Below are 19,134 nucleotides of genomic sequence, written 5' to 3'. Positions count from 1 at the left end.
TCCTCGGTACAGCAGCGGTTTCTTTCTGTTTCAGGACATTCCAGATTGTTGTATTGGTTATACCCAATGATTCTTTTCTCAACTTCAAAATGTCTTTCTTTTCTCCCATAGACAGCTCTCAGATCTTCATGTTGGTTTATCCTTTTTAACAACAAATGCTGTCTCCACAGGTGAAGCCCAGGGCTCAGACCAAGAGTAGAGGTTCAGAGGTTCGACTGATTCTTTAAACAATCAGTTCCAATGTTCCAATATTTTTGTTCATTTGAAAAAATGGGTGGGTTCAAACAAAATCTGCCGTGTTCTAAGCTGTATCTAGATGTAAATATGAGGAAAGGAGAGCTCTGATCTATCGTCTCATATTCACTGTCTGATCTGAAAACTAGTTTTTACTGCCTAATGAAGAACAGATCCAAAATACACAATTTATACCACAATCTGATGATAAAATTGTAAATAGTAATATTGTAAAATGGTAAGATATTAATGTGATGATGATGATGATGATGATGATGATATTGTATTACACGAGGGACTGAAGACACTGCAGACCAGTAGTTTTTTGTTTCAACATGTTTTCATTGTCTTGTTGTAGTGTGTTTTTTGTCTTGTTGTAATTAATGTCATTGACGAAACTAAATTCCTTCATCAATCTGTGCTTTTGTCAGTAATTTCACTGCAGCCGGTCCGATCTACTGAACCAAACAGAAAATGAGACACGATGTGAAAAATGTCTGTACACAAACAGCACTGTGACTGATCGTGTTGTGTTTCTGTGTTTGTCATTCTTGTCGTTTTCTCAGAGAGGAACCCAGCGCGCCTACAGAACCCCAGCCTGAGGAGTGAGAGGATGAAAAGTGCAGGACGGGTTCTAGAGCAGCAGGACGGTTCAGGGTACAGGGACACATGATGTGTTTGTGTATTTTTAGTGAGAAGAGCAGCGGTGCAGTCACGACATCAACACAAAAGAGTTGTTTTTTTTAAAGTTTCATGTTATACTTTCACTCTACAGTGGTACATGTGTCTGAGCTATATGAGATATAGGCGTTATTCTTTTTTTAAAAAATAAAGATTCATAAATCTTTTATTTCTTAAGATGTTGTACATTTCAGTTATTTCTCATGAACTATAATAATTGTAGATGAAGTAAAGTCTTGACATTGTGAAGGATTTGGTAATGAAATATGAGGATGATTGAGGTGCATTAGAGAAACACACACACAGACACACACACACACACACACACACACACACACACACACCACTCTGGGATTGTAAAGTAAAGAAAGAGGACTGAACTAAAGGAAGCGGTGAGGTGTGAAGCCGAGTATCATCACTGGTGCGCTGTAGAAGAGTGTGAGTGCTCCAACATCTCTGTGTTCTCAGCTTCTACTTCATAACAAGCACTCTGTCTGTGTGTGTGTGTGTGTGTGTGTGTGTGTGTGTGTGTGCACATCCTTTTTTATTCAAAAATTCTGCAGCTTTTATTTAAAAATATTTAATAAAGGTTTTGGTTACTGAGGTTAAGGTTAGATTTAGATTTAGGTGTAGTGTTAATTGCCTGCATTAAGAATTGTGTCAGTGGGAGGTCCTTACATGGGTAGTAACACAAACGTGTGTGTGTGTAAGAGACAGAGCAGGGAGAGGGGGAGTATGTGTGTAAATGAGTGTGTGTGTGTGTGTGTGAAGCAGCCAGCTACTCAGCCAAGCCAGCCAGCACAGTCTGCTCTCAGAAATGGCGTCGTTAGGAGCCAAATCCCTGCAAAAAGTCTATTTTTAAACCGAACATTGCATTGTTGTGTTTGTTTGAATCCTGATCTTCAGCAGCTCGCTGTGCACGCGCATCACCTGCCTCGTGTTTCCAGAGATTAAGTAAATAAATAAATAAAGGAAGGGAGGACAGGTCGGGGTTTTTTTTGTTACTCGGTGAACATGCTTATGGAACACGGGGTTGGGGTTTGGGTTATGGGGGGGGGGGGGGGGTTTGGGGGTATGGGGGTTCTCCGAGTGTGCAGACGTGCAGTGTGCAGTGAAGTGCGCGTGCACGTGCCCCGTTTACAGGGTTCTATTGTTGTCTGGTCTCAGAATGATGAGCGGCTGCAGTAAATCAGCCACGGGGTAGAAGACGGAAGGAGCTCTGAACTGCAGAACATAGTAATGCATAATGAGCATGGTGATCAGAAACAGGCTGCCGGGGCGCGCGCTCTCTCTCTCCCTCTCCCTCTCCCTGTGCGCGTGTGTTCTGTCTCTTTTTCTGTCCAGCAGGACAATAGGCGCTGAAATATATAGAGGCGAATAAGGGGAGGGGAGGAAGAAACCGGATTTTTGTGGTGGTGCTGGTTGGTGTGACCCCCTCCTCCTCCTCCTCCTCCTCCTCCTTCATCTCCTCCTCCTCCGTATCCTCCATCTCCCCCTCCTCTTCATCCCTCCTCCCTCCCTCCCTCGCTCTTACCCCCCCCTCCCCATTCTTGAGGACTTGCATGCATGTGAAACGGGAGAGATAAACAGAGCCGTGCAGCAGGAGCGCGCGCAGGAGGCAAAAAAGAGAGAGGGACACGGGGGAGAGGAGAGAGGAGAGAGAGAGAGATAGTGCATTAGAATTTAGGAAATAACCTCCCTCCCCTCTACCCTTCCCCCTCCTCTCCCACCCACCTCTTGTCTATCTCTCCATCTTCATCCCTTGCTTTTTTCAGTTTTTCCCGTTTCCTTTCCTTCCAGTCTTTTCTTTTCTGTTCTTTTTTTAATGGACAGAAATTATCCTGGCGCAGGATTCGGTGATCTGGGCGCCGGGACGGGATGGAGTTACGAGAGGTCGGCCAAGGCGAGGTAAGACCACCACACACACACACACACACACACACACACACACACACACACACACACACACACACACACACACACACACACCGCGCGCAAGAGAAATCCGGCTGTTCTGTCTGTGCAATGCGTGATTTGAGTTAGCTCTGGTTTCTGGTTTCTGGTTAGAGCTCCAGGTATTGTCATGTAGTGGAGAAGGAGGAGGAAGAAGAGGAAGAGGAGGAGGGAGCCTCTGAAAAATGCCAGGAATGCGCTTAAGAGAGAGTGAATGCGCGATACGGAAGATAGACCGAGACTGAGACAGACAGAGAGAGAGAGGGAGAGAGGGAGAGAGAGAGAAAGGGGGGAAAGAGGGGGGTACCAGAAAGAAAGAAAACGAAGAGGGGGATGGGGACCTTCAGGGATGTTGCTTAAGCTACTGTGTTGTCAAAAAATTCCCCCCAAAAATCTATGCTTTCACTGGTGGTGGAGATTGCAGGGCCTGTGTGTAACCTCTCTGTTCTGTGTGTGTGTGTGTGTGTGTGTGTGTGGGAGCTAATTGATGGTGTGTGTTGACAAAGCACCCATGTTGCACAAGGTTACAGTGTCCAGGGATCAAATAACATTTTTGGGCGATGCAGTGCTTGCTGGGTTCTGTGTAGTTCCCTCTTACCTCTACTGTGTGTGTGTGTGTGTGTGTGTGTGTGGTGTACAGGTATGTGGTGTGTGTGGTGTATATGGTGTAGCCGATGTGGTGTGTACTGTGTGGTGTACATGATGTGTGTATATAGTCTCATCTGAAAGTATCGGAACAGCGAGGCCAGTTTTGTTGATTCCGCTACACACTGAATACATCTGGGTTTGAGATTGAAAGATGGAGATGAGACAGATTATAATTTCATTTCCTCATATTTACATCTAGACGTGTTAAACAACTTAAAACAGAACATAAAACCTTTTGTATCAGACCACCCCAATTTTTAGGTGACCAAAAGTATTGGAACAGATCAGTCCTGATGTAAATGAAAGTAAATAACACGTAATATTTGGTTGCATTTCTCTTGCTCGCAATAACTGCATCAATCCTGCGACTCACTGACACCAAACTGTTAGTTTCTTCTTCTGTGATGCTTTTCGAGACAAAATGTTCCTGTAAACTTCTGAATTCATTCTGCTGCTACCATCATGAGTCCATCATCAATAAAGATTAGTGAGAATGTTCCAGAAGCAGCCATGCAAGCCCAAGCCATGACGCTACCTCCACCATGTTTCACAGATCAGCTTGTATGTTCTGGATCATGAGCAGATCCTTTCTTTCTCCACACTTTGGCCTTTCCATCACTTTGGTAGAGGTTCATCTTGGTTCCAGAACTTTTGTGGATCATGTCTTTATTTCTTTGTGAATTCCAGTCTGGATTTCTGATTCTTACTGCTGATGAGTGGTTTCCATCTTGTGGTACGGCCTCGATATTTCTGCTCTCAAAGTCTTCTAAAGGTGGATTGTGAGACCTTCACCCTGCCCTGTGGAGGTTGTTGGTGATGTCACTGACTGTTGTTTTGGTTTTTCTTCACAGCTCTCACTACTGCTGCTGTTGTTTTCCTTGGCCGACCCGTTCAGTGGCTGTTCCTCAGTACAGCAGCGGTTTCTTTCTGTTTCAGGACATTCCAGATTGTTGTATTTGCTATAGCCAGTGTTTATTTAATGCCTCCGGTAGATTTTCCCTCTTTCTCAGCTTCAAAATGGCTTGCTTTCTCCCATATACAGCTCTCTGAGCTTCAAGTTGGTTTATCCTTTTTACCAATAAATGCTGTCTTCATTAAGGTTACCTAGGGCTCAAACCAACAGCAGACATTCAGAGCTATTAATTGTTTAATCAGTCAATTTAGCAGGATACACCTGGGTAGTAAGAAACACCTGTCAGTCACATGATCCAGTATTTTGTGTTCACTTGAAAAAATGGGTGGGCTCAAACAAAAGGTGCCATGTTTTAAGTTGTTGAACATGTCTAGATGTAAATATCAGGAAATTAAAGCTGAAATAAGCTGAAATTCTGATCTATCGTCTCATATTCAACTTTTGATTTCAATCCCAAATGTCTTCAGTGTTTAGCGAAAAAAATATAGAATTGGCCTCGCTGTTTCAGGACTTTCGGAGGGGACTGTATACTGTATATGTGGTGTATATGATATATGTGGCGTATATGATGTATGTGGTGTATATGGTGTGTGTGTGGTGTATATAATGTATATGGTGTGTATGTGGTGTATATGGTGTGTGTGGTGTATATAATGTATATGGTGTGTATGTTGTGTATATGGTGTATGTGGTGTATATAATGTATATGGTCTGTGTGGTGTATATGGTGTGTGTGGTGTATATAATGTATATGGTCTGTGTGGTGTATATGGTGTGTGTGGTGTATATAATGTATGTGGTGTATATGGTGTGTGTGGTGTATATAATGTATATGGTGTGTATGTGGTGTATATGGTGTGTGTGGTGTATATAATGTATATGGTGTGTGTGTGGTGTATATAATGTATATGGTGTGTATGTGGTGTATATGGTGTATGTGGTGTATATAATGTATATGGTCTGTGTGGTGTATATGGTGTGTGTGGTGTATATAATGTATGTGGTGTATATGGTGTGTGTGGTGTATATAATGTATATGGTGTGTATGTGGTGTATATGGTGTATGTGGTGTATATAATGTATATGGTCTGTGTGGTGTATATGGTGTGTGTGGTGTATATAATGTATATGGTCTGTGTGGTGTATATGGTGTGTGTGGTGTATATAATGTATATGGTCTGTGTGGTGTATATGATATATGTGGCGTATATGATGTATGTGGTGTATATGGTGTGTGTGGTGTATATAATGTATATGGTCTGTGTGGTGTATATGATATATGTGGTGTATATAATGTATGTGGTGTATATGGTGTGTGTGGTGTATATAATGTATATGGTGTGTATGTGGTGTATATGGTGTGTGTGGTGTATATGGTGTATGTGGTGTATATAATGTATATGGTCTGTGTGGTGTATATGGTGTGTGTGGTGTATATAATGTATATGGTGTGTGTGGTGTATATAATGTATATGGTGTGTATGTGGTGTATATAATGTATATGGTGTGTGTGGTGTATATAATGTATATGGTGTGTATGTGGTGTATATAATGTATGTGGTGTATATGGTGTGTGTGGTGTATATAATGTATATGGTGTGTATGTGGTGTATATGGTGTGTGTGGTGTATATAATGTATATGGTGTGTATGTGGTGTATATGGTGTGTGTGGTGTATATAATGTATATGGTGTGTATGTGGTGTATATGGTGTGTATGTGGTGTATATGGTGTGTGTGGTGTATATAATGTATATGGTGTGTATGTGGTGTATATGGTGTGTGTGGTGTATATAATGTATATGGTGTGTATGTGGTGTATATGGTGTGTGTGGTGTATATAATGTATGTGGTGTGTATGTGGTGTATATGGTGTGTGTGGTGTATATAATGTATGTGGTGTATATGGTGTGTATGTGGTGTATATGGTGTGTGTGGTGTATATAATGTATGTGGTGTGTATGTGGTGTATATGGTGTGTGTGGTGTATATAATGTATGTGGTGTGTATGTGGTGTATATGGTGTGTATGTGATGTATATAATGTATATGGTCTGTGTGGTGTATATAATGTATATGGTGTGTGTGGTGTATATAATGTATATGGTGTGTATGTGGTGTATATAATGTATATGGTGTGTGTGGTGTATATAATGTATATGGTGTGTGTGGTGTATATAATGTATGTGGTGTATATGGTGTGTGTGGTGTATATAATGTATATGGTGTGTATGTGGTGTATATGGTGTGTGTGGTGTATATAATGTATATGGTGTGTATGTGGTGTATATGGTGTATAAAAGTAAGTACACCGCATGGAAATTGTTGGCCTTTTTGACATATTTGGACGAGCAAACATTTGATCATCTTTGAAACCGCGCTTGTTAATAAAGTCGGTGTAGTTGAACAAAACCACAAAGAAAATGAACTTTTTCAATCATTTATTCAACAGAAATATCAATAGATGTGATATTCTTCTGTGGGAAAAAGTAAGTACACCCTTGACCTCAGAAGCTAGAATTGCCCCCTTTAGCAGAAATAACGTCTTGTAGGTGTTTTGCATAATTGTCCACCAGGCTCGCTGGAATTTTTGACCACTCGTCCATGCAATATTCTTTCAGTTGCAATATTTTTGAAGGTTTCTTGCATGTTCTGCCCGTTTCACATCCCCAACAACATCTCAATGGGATTCAAATCCGGGCTTTGACTCGGCCACTCCATAACCCTCCATTTCCTCTTTTTGAGCCGTTCCTTGGTGGATTTGCTCGTGTGCTTAAGATCATTATCCTGTTGAACGATACACTTTCAGTTCAACTTCAACTTTTGGACAGATGTCCTCACATTATCTTCAAGCACTCTTTGATATGATGCAGAATTCATAGTTGAAACAATGAATGTAAACTGTCCAGTCCCTGAGGCAGCGAAGCAACCACAAACCATGACATTTCCACCACCGTGATTCACAGTTGGTGTGAGGTGTTTCTCCTGAAAAGCTGTCTTTGATCTTCACCAAACATGTCTGCTGTTACTGTGGCCAAACACCTCTATCTCTGATTCATCTGTCCAGACAACATTATTCCAAAAGGTCTGGTCTTTGCCTGTATGCTCATAAACAAACTGTAGTCTTGCGAAGGCTTTTTCCTGCCACGCCTCCCATGCAGGTCAAATCTCTGCACTCTCTTTCTGATTGTAGAAGCATGCGCTTTCACACCAACAGCTGCAAGACTTAATGCAGATCCTGTGATGATATTTTGGGGATCTTGGAGACTCCTTTTTGCATCCTTTGACGGTCTGATCTTGGGCTGAATTTGCTGGGACAGCCGGTCCTGGTCAAATCAGCAGTTGTTTGAAATCTGTGCCATTTTTGTAGATGATTGTAACAGGGTTAAGGTTATTGTATTACAGACGTATCACCTGGACAGGTGATTCTGGGTAGTGAGGATTCAGTGCAACATACGCTACATTAGGAACCCACAATACATAAGCTCCAATTTAATGTTTTTTTTCTTAACTAAACCCTTTAGTTAGACAGTCTGACCGGATATCCGGTTATATTTTAATATACGTTAAATGACTCGCTAGATTAAACACAAAGCGGCTGTAAGTGTTGGTATGTTTTAGCTTCAGGCATCATGTCATGTTATAACTAGTTAGCTTAGCATCCTGCAGCTAAAGCAGCCTCTTTCTTTCTTTCTTTCTTTCAGGTGTTTTTTTTTTAATAGAACAGACTCGAGCCGTTTATACTCCGCGGAAATGTTCTTTCATGTTCATTTCCGTCACGTGCATCTAAACAGACTGTACAGCTCTTCGGTAATGTAACGCGGCCTGCTTTTAGAGTTCAAAAGCGCCAGAGCGACGTATGTTCACTGTCTCCGTGACAACCGAATCAATCACGGGGGCTTACGGTGCCCGCGCGCATTCATCTGCAGCAGCGGAGTGGCTCGCGCTGCAGTGACAATGAAGAAGGGTCCATTCAGCAAACAAGCACAAAAATAAATCTCCATATATACTGTAAACTGCCAGATTGACCTCCTCTTCCTCCTCTTCCTCCGCCTTCTTCGCCTCCTTCTCCTCTTCTCCTTCTTCGTCGCTTCTTCTTCTTCTTCTCTTCTTCTTCTTCTTCTTCTTCTTCTTCTTCTTCTTATTATTATTATTATTCTCCTCCTTCTTCTCCTCCTTCTTCTCCTTCTCCTCTTCTCCTTCTTCTTCTCTTCTTCTTCTTCTCCTTCTCCTTCTTCTCTTCTTCTTCTTGTCTTCTTCTTCTCTTCCTCTTCTTATTATTCTTATTATAATTCTTCTTCTTCTCTTCTTATTATTTGTATTATTATTACTCTCCTCTTCTTCTCCTTCTTCTTATTATTCTCCTCTTCCTATTCTTCTTCTTCTTCTCCTTCTTCCTCTTCTTCTTCTTCTTCTTACTATTATTCTCCTTCTTCTTCCTATTCTTCTTCTTCCTATTATTATTATTATTCTCCTTCTTCTTCCTATTCTTCTTCTTCTGCTTATTATTATTATTATTATTCTCCTCCTTCTTCCTATTCTTCTTCTTCCTATTATTATTATTCTCCTTCTTCTTCCTATTCTTCTTCTTATTATTATTATTCTCCTTCTTCTTCCTATTCTTCTTCTTCTGCTTATTATTATTATTATTATTCTCCTTCTTCTTCCTCTCCTTCTTCTTCTTCTTATGATTCTCCTTCTTCCTCTTCTTCTTCTTCTTCTTCTTCTTCTTCTTCTTCTTCTTGATGCAGTTGTTTTTCATCAGTAACCAATCATGTATGTCCACTGGGTTTATGTTTTATAGGTAATCATATACATAAACTTTTAACCATTTGTATCCAATAATATTACTTATTCTATAGATGATAATGTGTGTGTGTGTGTGTGTGTGTGTGTGTGTGTTTGAGGTTGCTATGGTGATAGTATACTTGTCATGTAGTAATTTTATTATTGTTATTGTCTCAGTTTACCTGCACATTGACCTCAGATGGAAATAAGCTAATTGCTAACTCTGGTGCAAGGCATCTTTTCTTATTTAAGATGTTGTTGTTTTTTGGTACATGCTCCCTGACAACAAACAACTAAAAAAAGTTATGTTTGAATAATGCCTACTCCCCTTTAAGTATTAATTCATACCTAACCCCGTCTATTCGGTGGTGTAGGTGTAGGTGTAGTTAGATGTAGTAACTGTGAGAACAGCAGATTTCCCTGTTTTATGTCACAAAGCATTTTGCAGTTGAGGTTACAGTGAAACATGTTGGTTCAGAGTAAATCCATTCTTTTATTATCCCAGATGTGGTTCTAATTTTAACCTGGAGAGTAATGAAGGCTCTAGCTCAGTCTCCGTTTTTCTGCACTGTTCAGAATGTCGCTGATGCGCTCTGAAATCTAGAAAGTGTTCCTCTGGAAAGTGTGTAACGTGAAACTCCTTAAGCCCTATTCACACGGGAATAGTTGTTCATGTTGAAGTGTGTAATGTAATTATCCCTGGAGTTCCTCTGGAATTTTCATCAGAATCTGTCATGTCAGTCATTTTTTACTGTCTAGGAGGTTGTATATAAACTGAGCAGTAGAATAACTCCAGGTGATATTTATCCCGTCTGAATTGACATGTTGGTAAAGATTGTGTTAAATCCTGTGGGAAAAGTGGTTTAGTGTTTTTTCTTCAGTATGAAGACGCTCCAGGAAGCGCTCGCTCTTTTCTCTTTTCTCTTTTCTCTCGACTCCTGCTGAAACAGAAAGTTTAAAATGCAGGACAAGAAAATATAGAGTGTTTAAAAGCGTGTGTCGGAGAAGAGACGCTTCTGGGGTTTTTTTAGGGGAATTACTGAGTTCCTAGCACAGGTACACACTACAGACATGTCATGGTCATGTGACCTACTAATGATCAAGCCACACCCTCTAGAATCAGTGTGTATTAAAATATAGTGAGTTTGACAAGCACGTGATTTATACAGAGATCACTTATCCCGCGTGAATTGATCAGGATGCACACAGACAAGTCGAGAAAACTAATCCCATCCGAATAGTACTTTATCACACCGCCGTATTTCAGTATAGTAGGTCGATGTATTGCGTGTGATATCATGGTGGTGGACCAGGTGAGACTCCACACACACCCCGCCCCTGTTACTCTCTCCTCTATACTCGTCCTGGTGCGAGTGATTGCTTCTGGGCTGGTGGATAGTTTATGATTGCCTTTCTGAGTCAAGGGCATCTCTGCGCACTACAGGCGGGATTGATGGCACCCGGGATCCTTAATGAGCAATTCTGACTCATAAGACGCCGGACAAACCTCAGCACCGCAGCCTTAGCGCCGCCGGAGAGCATCATCCGAGAGAAATGAAATGAAGTGAAATTGAATCGCTCCTCTTTTAGTTTTGGGGGGAGAAATTGTAATTGCTTTTGTTTTGAATTAATATTAGTTCAGAGTGAGAGTGCTGGTATGGGACTATGCGTGTCCCTCCATTAGGCCGTGATGAAACATGCTGATGTATTAAATGAATATGAAATGAAGTGAAATAATTTTCAGGCTGCAGGTCTCTGACAGTGGATTTTTCCAGCACTTATTCGAATATGACAGCGACGCTTGTGAATTAACCTCCTACAGAGATACAACTTTAACCTGATAATTCCACAACACAAGGTGTATCCGTATAGGAATATTCCACAGCCATGAAGGTCACAGATTCCCTTTCTTTTCATTTTGTGATATAAAGACCACCTGTCAGTAATACTTGATGGGGCGTCCAGGCACGTTTAGATATTACTCTTGACTATAGAGAGCTGTACAGGGTTCCATGGACCCACAACACACTGAATGAATGTTTCTAATGGAGATTAATGGGTACGGTTGAGTTTCCCATCAGCCAGTAAACATGTTGCACCTGTGAGGAGAGTTTGCAATCCATTAAATTAGGAGCATGTCTTTACAGTGGATTTAATAGAGCTTTCTAGTGCAGCCTATAATTTATCTTCTCTTGCTGTCATGTGCGTCTCATACTGGTACTTTCTCTCTCGTCCTCTCCCTCTCTGCTCATCGTTTTGAAATATATTATTCCATTGGTTCATTTGAAACTGGAGACACGGAGGAAATGATTGGCTAAAGGTGTGGGCCAAAGGTGCTGAAGCTTAGAAATAAGTGGAGCTGGAAACTGCAGAAGGAAGGTGTAATGCAGAGAGTATACCAGAACAGCGAAGCCTTGAATGAGGGCTGACTTGGGTGATGATTACCCGGTGGAGGAGTGTGTGTGTGTGTGTGTGTGTGTGTGTGTGTGAAAGAGAGAGAGAGAGAGAATGAATATGAATTCAAGAAGAGCAAACGTGCATGGAATCACCTAAAGAGCAAGTGAAACATGATGGAGGAATACCAAGAAAGGGAAATGGTTTGAAAATTAGCAAAAAGATGTAAAAAGAAAAAAATAATAGCTGGAGTGTGTGTATAGAGAGACATCCATCAATTTCTCTTGTTCCTCCAGGGAACCATGTCTTACTCCTTCTGGGTCTGTGGCTCATCTCTTTAGGATTAACACCTAATTAAAGGCTGATTTCTATCAAACCTCGTGTCAATCTTAAGGACTGTGATACCATGACAGACTCTTTGATCTTGCGAGAGATCTCACAGGCTTTGGAGAAGAATTATTGTAATGTATATGAATGCTGATGAATGGATGCTGTGAGAGTTGTTATTAAGGAACACAGTATTCTGTTGCTAGAAAATCATCTGATAGTCTTATTAAATGTTGGTGTGTCCTTTTGAAAATGTATTTGTTCTTTCTTCCACAAATTTTTTTTGCTTTTGCTGACAAAATGAAGAACTCGATCACAACCCTTTCTTGCCTGGTTATCTTCAATTCTAAAGCCAAATCAGAGATATTTCAGTGTCTTAAGCAGGGAGTTTGTGTTATTGATCGGCAACAACACACAGAATTCTACATAGCCACAATGATTTATGTGCTTATTGGATAAACTAGTGAGGCTGTGCATGAGCGAGATGCGCGCTGTTTTGCATCTGCATTTAACCATTTAACTCCGTTCATTAAAGCTTTTTTCCAGCTAATTACACAAGAACCCTGCCCCTGAGACAAGCGTGTGTTTTAAACGACACGGACAAGCTCTCAGACGCTAATCCCCCGAGCTTGAGCGTTGGTCATTCCTACTTTTTGCATAGAATCTTTGCATGTGATCTTTTGTTGGTTTATTTTCACAAAATGTAGAATGAAACGACGTGAGTGTAAACTCTCTTATTTTTCTCTGTCGGTTTAAAGATGGACTGTCTGGTTCTGCGTTCTGCTGCTCATATTGAATGACACCCACCCCCTCACCACGTGCTCGCTCGGTGTGTGCCGTTTGCGGCTTCCCACACTGGCCTCCGAGTGGAGTGATCCACGCTAACAGAGCTGTACTCCCATTAATAGCCTGTTGAGGAAGGGGGTTACCAAGGCAATTCAGTCACAAGAGAGCTTTTATCAATGAGAGCTCTGTCTCACCTCAGCATCCTAACCGCTATTGTCAGCTCAACTGCCCACTCTTATGAAAGGGAACAACAGTCTGTAGAGATGCCAAAAGACAGCTCATTGGCTGAGCAGTGTCCAATCAGGGTGAATAGCTGGGTTTACGTTTAGAGCTGTGGAAGAAGTACAGAGCATTTGGACAACTGATAAAAATGCACAATCATAGCATGGCTTTGATTTTGTGTCCGAGGTAGGCCTACAGTTTGGTATTTAATAAAATAGTTTGTAGTATTAAAGTTTTTACCGGTTCGTTTTGTTGTCCCTCCCCAAATGTGCATACAATCTAAAAATACAGTATGGCATCGCAGTAAATGTTCTGTAATTATGTGGAACACTACGTTGGTGAACACAATCCAGGGGCAAGTATTTAATGGTGCACTGGAGATGTTGAAAACAGGTCTTGTGGTTTTGACATTCTTAGCCTGAAGGATTGAGTGTGTACGAGGATAATGAGCATGTGCATTGTTGTAGTGGAGACTGGATAGAGTCAGATCCCGAGGCTGTTTGGGAGAGTGAGGATATGGGAGTGAATAGGCTGATTAAACAGCTAATCTGAGTGTGTGGCTCTACTGAGTAGCATATAATGTACAGCAAGACCAGCTGATACTCTGTACTGGGATTTATGAAGAGTACAGCTCAACAGACCTGTAATCTGTATCATGTTAAATAACTGGTTTGTGTATTGAATTGTATAACGTTATATATTCTAAGCTATACATGGGCCGTAGCTTAAGGATTAATTGTATGCAAACAGCTGGAAGCTCTTTTGTTTGCAAAGCAATTTGCCGCGCTCCTAATCTCACTCTGTTTTTGTTCAATTTCCTCTTTCACCTGTGCTGTCAGTCTGATGTATGGGAGCTCCAGATCCTCCCATCCGGACTCCGAATTACTCCATCGTCAAGCTTATGCTACACCACACCCCCTGCAGGGCTATGCTACTAATCACCACCCAGGCAGCTCTGGACAGGCCGGGGCATGGGGGGCTGCAGGCCGGAGCTTAGGTGAGGGCAATGGAACTTTTTTGTTTATCTTTTTATATCTTTTAAAAAATCTATTTAAAATGTTTTCATCTTTTTAAAAATGTGTTTATATGTATGTATTGAATCAAGCTGCTTGCTGATTTTTTCCTCTGATGACATATTCCAAAAATTTTGGAAAGGTTTTGCTCATTTTAGCTGCTATTGATATTTCACATTGAACCACAGGGTTTCATAGTTTTAGAAGGTCGGTATATGCATGTACATGGTATATATATTATGACTTCTTTTATAGGGCTTTCGGGTTTGTTTGATGCTGGGTTACACCATGCTAGCCCCTCAGGACCTGATGCTTCAGTCATGAACCTGATCTCTGCTTTGGAATCCCGAGGTCCACAGCCTCCCCCATCTGCCTCCTCCCTCCTTTCTCAGTTCCGTACCCCATCATGGCAGACTGGTAAGCATCCAACAATGCTTAATGTTTCTGTCCTATACAGGATGGTATGCAAATTAATATTTAAATGGATGTAGTTGTAACCTGGTTGATTTGGTTTTCTGTGTCTCCCTCCTTGTAGCAATGCATACCCCAGCCCCTGCTGAGCTCTTCATCTCCAGTGCTTTGCCTGGATCTGGCTCATTCCCTTCTTCTTCTGCCCTGTCAGCATACCAGCACCCTGCCTCCTTCTCTAGTCGTTCATTCTCTGGGGTGACACCATCACTGTCCCTCCAGGATACACCTACATTCAGCCCTACCTCCAATGGCCTCCTATCACCACATGATCCTTTACTGCACATAAAAACACCATCCCAATCCAGCCTGGGCTTTGACCGTCTTCTTTCATCACAGAGTGCAGCAGCATACAGAGGAGCACAGGAGCCCTCAAGTGGTCCTCAGCCTCAAGCACCTACATCATCCTCTGCCCGCCACTTACCTCCCCCTCAATTTAACCTGCTCTCCTCCCAGCTTCAAGAGCAGTCCTCCCATCTGTACAATGCATCTGTATTCTCTTCAGCACCTGCACCCTCACAACCACCTACCCCACAGGAAAGAGCAATTCCAAGGCAAGACAGCGTGATTAAGCACTACCAGAGACCTTCCCCTGCACAGTCCCAGTTGCCCTCTTCCACGTCACATCCTCTGCAGCATTATCTTAGCTGTGGAACATCAGGCTACCAGCAGATCTCACACCATCGGCATGGTGGTATGAGTTGTAGCCCCCTTGGTGACCAGAGCCCATCATCTGACCCCAAGCCCTCACCTCGATCAGACCAAGTGTACCGCCCCATAGTACAGCCCCCATATAGCTCTTCCTCGATATCCTCATCAGCTGCCTCTGGTGGTGGTATTGGGAAACCAGGAAAGAGTTCTAGTTCAAGCAGTGGCTACTCATCCTCTAGCTCTTCTTCATCTAGAACTCCTCACACACCTCCCTCAGCTTCCTCTACAACTTCATCCTCCTCCACTTCTTCTAACCCAAGTGCTTCATCTAGCGCCTCCTCTGCTCCTTCAAGGCAGCAACCACCTCCCCAATCTGCACCACAACCCCCTCCGCCACCTCCACCACTCCCTGTTTCCTCCTCTGCAACACAACAGCCTCCTCCTAAACCCTGCCTTTCCACATACGGCTCCCCTGTGGCTCCTGTTAAACCCACCTCTGGCCTCCCTGGCCAAACCCCACCACAACAACACTCGCAATCATATTCACCAAGTCAACCTCCACCATCCCACCTTTCCCAGCCTTATGGGGGGTTCAGTTCCCCCCAGGCCCAGGAAGTTAGCTCTGGTCCTGGGGGATCAGGAAAAGGGTTTGGGGGTCTTGGAGCAACAGGGCGTTCATTTTCAGGGGAGGGGGTATATGGTTCTGAATCAGGATATGGTTCTTTACCACCCTCACTTGGAGGAGCAGGAAGTCCTTCAATGGGCTATGATGGAACGGGACATTCACCTGCCCTAATTGGTTCTGGAGGTGGTACTGGTTCAACAAGTAGTGGTACTGGCTCAGCAGGTGGTAGTTCAGCAGCTAATAGCAGTAACAGTGTTGCAAGTGGTGGGGCTGGAGGATCATACCATCTTCCTGATTCCAGTCCTTCACCTTCAATTAACTCTGCAATCATTAGACCTGGACTGCACTCCCCTGCACCCACTCACCCTGCACAGTCTCCAGGAGGAAATGGGGGTAATAAATACCTATCCTCAGTTCTCTCTCCTAATTTTTTAGCTTCTCCACAGGGTTACTCAGACACACGGGCACCACCACCACAGGCACAGCCTTATCATTCTGCACCTCCCAAGAGCAAGTCAGAGACTGATATGCTTGGCATTGAACGATCTCAAGAAGAGGATGAAGATGATGATGATTTTCTAATACAGCACCTTTTGCACTCGCAAAGCCCAGCACCCCATCCATCTCAACACCACGCTCAGCAACAGCCACCACAGGTGACTTCCCAGCAGCAGTCAGCACAGCCGCAATCTATGCCGCAAAGTAGGGAAGAAGCAAAGGGAATGTCTGCCTATGAACTGAACAAGGCATCTGAGGAACGTTACCAACTACAGAGTGTCATTCGCACCAATAATGCCACTAATAATGTGGGACCAACAAACACTGCTGGACAAGGAACTGGTCCAGGAACTGGCCAAGAGAGTCAAATGGAAATATCTCTAAAGAAGCAGCAAACAAAATTAGAGAGGACAGTGTCAGGAGCTGGGGCAAATGGAGGACGAGGGGGAATTGATTCACTCCCTCACTCCCATCAGCATGCGCCACACACTCACCAACATGACTCCCTTGGCTCAGTGGTCCATTATGGGAGAGGGGACTCCTATGGCCACCAGACACATCAACATCACTCTTCGCATGCTTCACATCCACAGCACTCCCAACATCCACAGCACTCTCACCCACATTCCCTGTCTCATGCCCATGTGGAGGTCAAGAAAGCTACAGATTCATCAGAGCTACCCTACATACAAAAACCTCAAGACTTGCAACAGCAAAGGTCCCAATCGTCCCTTTCCCACATGGATTCACCACCTGACCAGACTCAACAACCTCAGCAAACTCATCTTCTACAGTCTGTCCTTTCCCACTCCACACGTAACAAGATGGACACTCAACAGGTCCCCCAAACAACACCGCATCCTATGAGTCAGCAGGCTTTAATGGGAACAAGTGGAGGCCTTGGAACTGGAAGTGGTGGGAGTGTAGAAACCCAGTCACAGGCCTCTCAGCTTCAACTCCAACTCCAATCCCAGTCTTTGGAGGCCCACTATGGATGTGAGGCACAGCGAAACCAAAGCCAGTCAAGTCAGAATTCAGTCTCACAACTTGAACTGCTTGAACGATCACTCTCTAGAACAAACAGTCGTGAAGGCGTAGGGCCCACTGAGAGGATTGTTGGTGGAGATGGAAGTGCTAATGACCATCAAAGACCACAGCAACAGCTGCAGCAGCAGCATAGGATGCCTTCACATCACCAGGCCCACCATCCTCAACAAACACCTTCAGAGCTCCATGATTTCCTGAATGAGTCAAATTTGAGCATGTCAGCCCCATCTCATCTGCATCACATGGCTTCTCACCATGGACACCCTCATGCCCACCACCAACCACAGCCCCACCCACATCACCAACACTCCCATCAGCACTCTCGCCACATGCCTTCCAACACTGGACCAATGCAACCACAGGCCCAGCCCAGGGAACCAGAGCCCCAGCTTCCTCAGCAACAACTAGATCAACTTAAAGAGCACCAGTTTGACACTGACAGTTCTGTAGTTAAAACTACACAGAATCAGGGACAGAACCAACAGCAGCAGCAGAGGTTTGTGCCTTTGACCTCCATCTGTTTTCCTGACTCACTTCTCCAAGATGAGGATCGCTCATTTTTTCCAGCAATGGAGGACATGTTTTGTTCTGAGGACTACAAACCAAGCTGTGCAGGTGTAGCAGGTGCAGGACAAGGAGATCAGGATATTGTATCTGAAGCACGTGTAAATGTTCAAGATGGAATAGAGTCAGTTAAGGCAAGTGGAGGGGCAGGTGGATATGATATGATGGGCCACCATGGTGACCAGGATTATGGGCAGTACTGTCACAGTCTTTCTGAATCTGGCAATGGGACCATGCATCTAGATTTGGACTCATTGAAAACTCATGAACTCCCATCTACTGTGAATACAGAGCAACTGGGCCTGATTCAATCTCAGGCACCAGGCATGGGAATAGGTGGAACAGGGTCTAGTGTAGATGGAACAGGGAACAAAATTATGGGAAATTCTGGCATAGGAAGTGGTTCTGGAACAGGTGGGCTAACCTCACCCATCTTCTGTTCCTCTAGACCCAAAAAAAAACTACTGAAGACGAGCTCTTTCCACCTTCTAAAACAGCGGAGGGACCCCAATTCCCAGCCACAGACAAAAAAAACTTATGCTCAAGAATATGAATTTGAAGATGATGAAGATAAAGCAGATGTTCCTGCTGACATCAGACTGAACAGCAGGCGCCTCCCGGATTTGCTTCCTGATCTGGTGTCTAGCTGCAGAAAGTCCACTGGTGGTTCAGGGGTTGGCGGTCTAAGTCCCCTAATGGGTGACTTGGATTTCTGCAACCCCTCAGGGTACTCATCACTTGGACCTCCTCCACAGCTCCTTCCCCAAGATGGGCCAAAGAAGAGAGGTAGAAAGCCCACCAAACCCAAAAGAGAAGGTCCTCCTAGGCCTAGGGGAAGACCTCGTATTCGCCCACTCCCAGAACCTCCTTATTGCAGGGGGCTGATGGGACCTGGTGCTGGGGAGAGCCGAAGAGGTCGTGGTCGAGGAAGGGGTCGTGGTAGGAAAGATGATCTCATGTTGGAGATGCATAGAGACATTAACAAAGGACAGAATTACCATCAACAGTCTCACCAACAAGCACCTCATCTCCATCACCAACAACAACTTCAACAGCAACATCCACAACAGCAGCACTTACCCCAACATCAACATCTGCACCACCATTCACAGCCACAGCAGCACCTCCACCCACAGCAGCAACACATGCACCAACAGCAGCACCTACATACACAACACCATCAGCACTTACATCAACAGCAAACACAACACCAACAACATCAGCCTCAACAGCAGTATCCGGAACCCATCAAACCGATTAAAGTGAGTGAAATAAAATGCTTTATGTTTTAAGATTTAACATATTAGATTATTTCATAGCAATA

The 19,134-nt window shown here is 43.4% G+C and overlaps 2 protein-coding genes across 3 annotated transcripts in view; both read left to right on the top strand.

Annotated features, from left to right (window-relative positions):
• The window catches only part of prrg2 (proline rich Gla (G-carboxyglutamic acid) 2), a 9,076-nt gene extending 7,316 nt beyond the window's left edge, over positions 1-1,760 (top strand). Inside the window, exon 7 of the mRNA XM_053619371.1 lies at positions 801-1,760. Coding sequence (XP_053475346.1) covers positions 801-843 — 43 coding nt within the window. The 3' untranslated portion in view covers positions 844-1,760. The remainder of the gene's footprint in view (positions 1-800) is intronic.
• A 697-nt stretch (positions 1,761-2,457) lies between these two features.
• Positions 2,458-19,134, top strand: part of prr12b (proline rich 12b) — a 33,702-nt gene continuing 17,025 nt past the window's right edge. For both annotated transcript variants that reach the window (XM_053619356.1, XM_053619346.1), the window contains exons 1-4: positions 2,458-2,823; positions 13,784-13,941; positions 14,213-14,374; positions 14,493-19,072. In XM_053619356.1, coding sequence (XP_053475331.1) covers positions 2,741-2,823; positions 13,784-13,941; positions 14,213-14,374; positions 14,493-19,072 — 4,983 coding nt within the window. In that variant the 5' untranslated portion in view covers positions 2,458-2,740. The remainder of the gene's footprint in view (positions 2,824-13,783; positions 13,942-14,212; positions 14,375-14,492; positions 19,073-19,134) is intronic.

The sequence above is a fragment of the Ictalurus furcatus genome, chromosome 2, assembly GCF_023375685.1.
Source record: "Ictalurus furcatus strain D&B chromosome 2, Billie_1.0, whole genome shotgun sequence".
Classification (NCBI taxonomy): domain Eukaryota; kingdom Metazoa; phylum Chordata; class Actinopteri; order Siluriformes; family Ictaluridae; genus Ictalurus; species Ictalurus furcatus.
The sequence above is the reverse complement of the archived record's forward strand: the minus strand, read 5'-3'. Positions and strand labels throughout refer to the sequence as shown.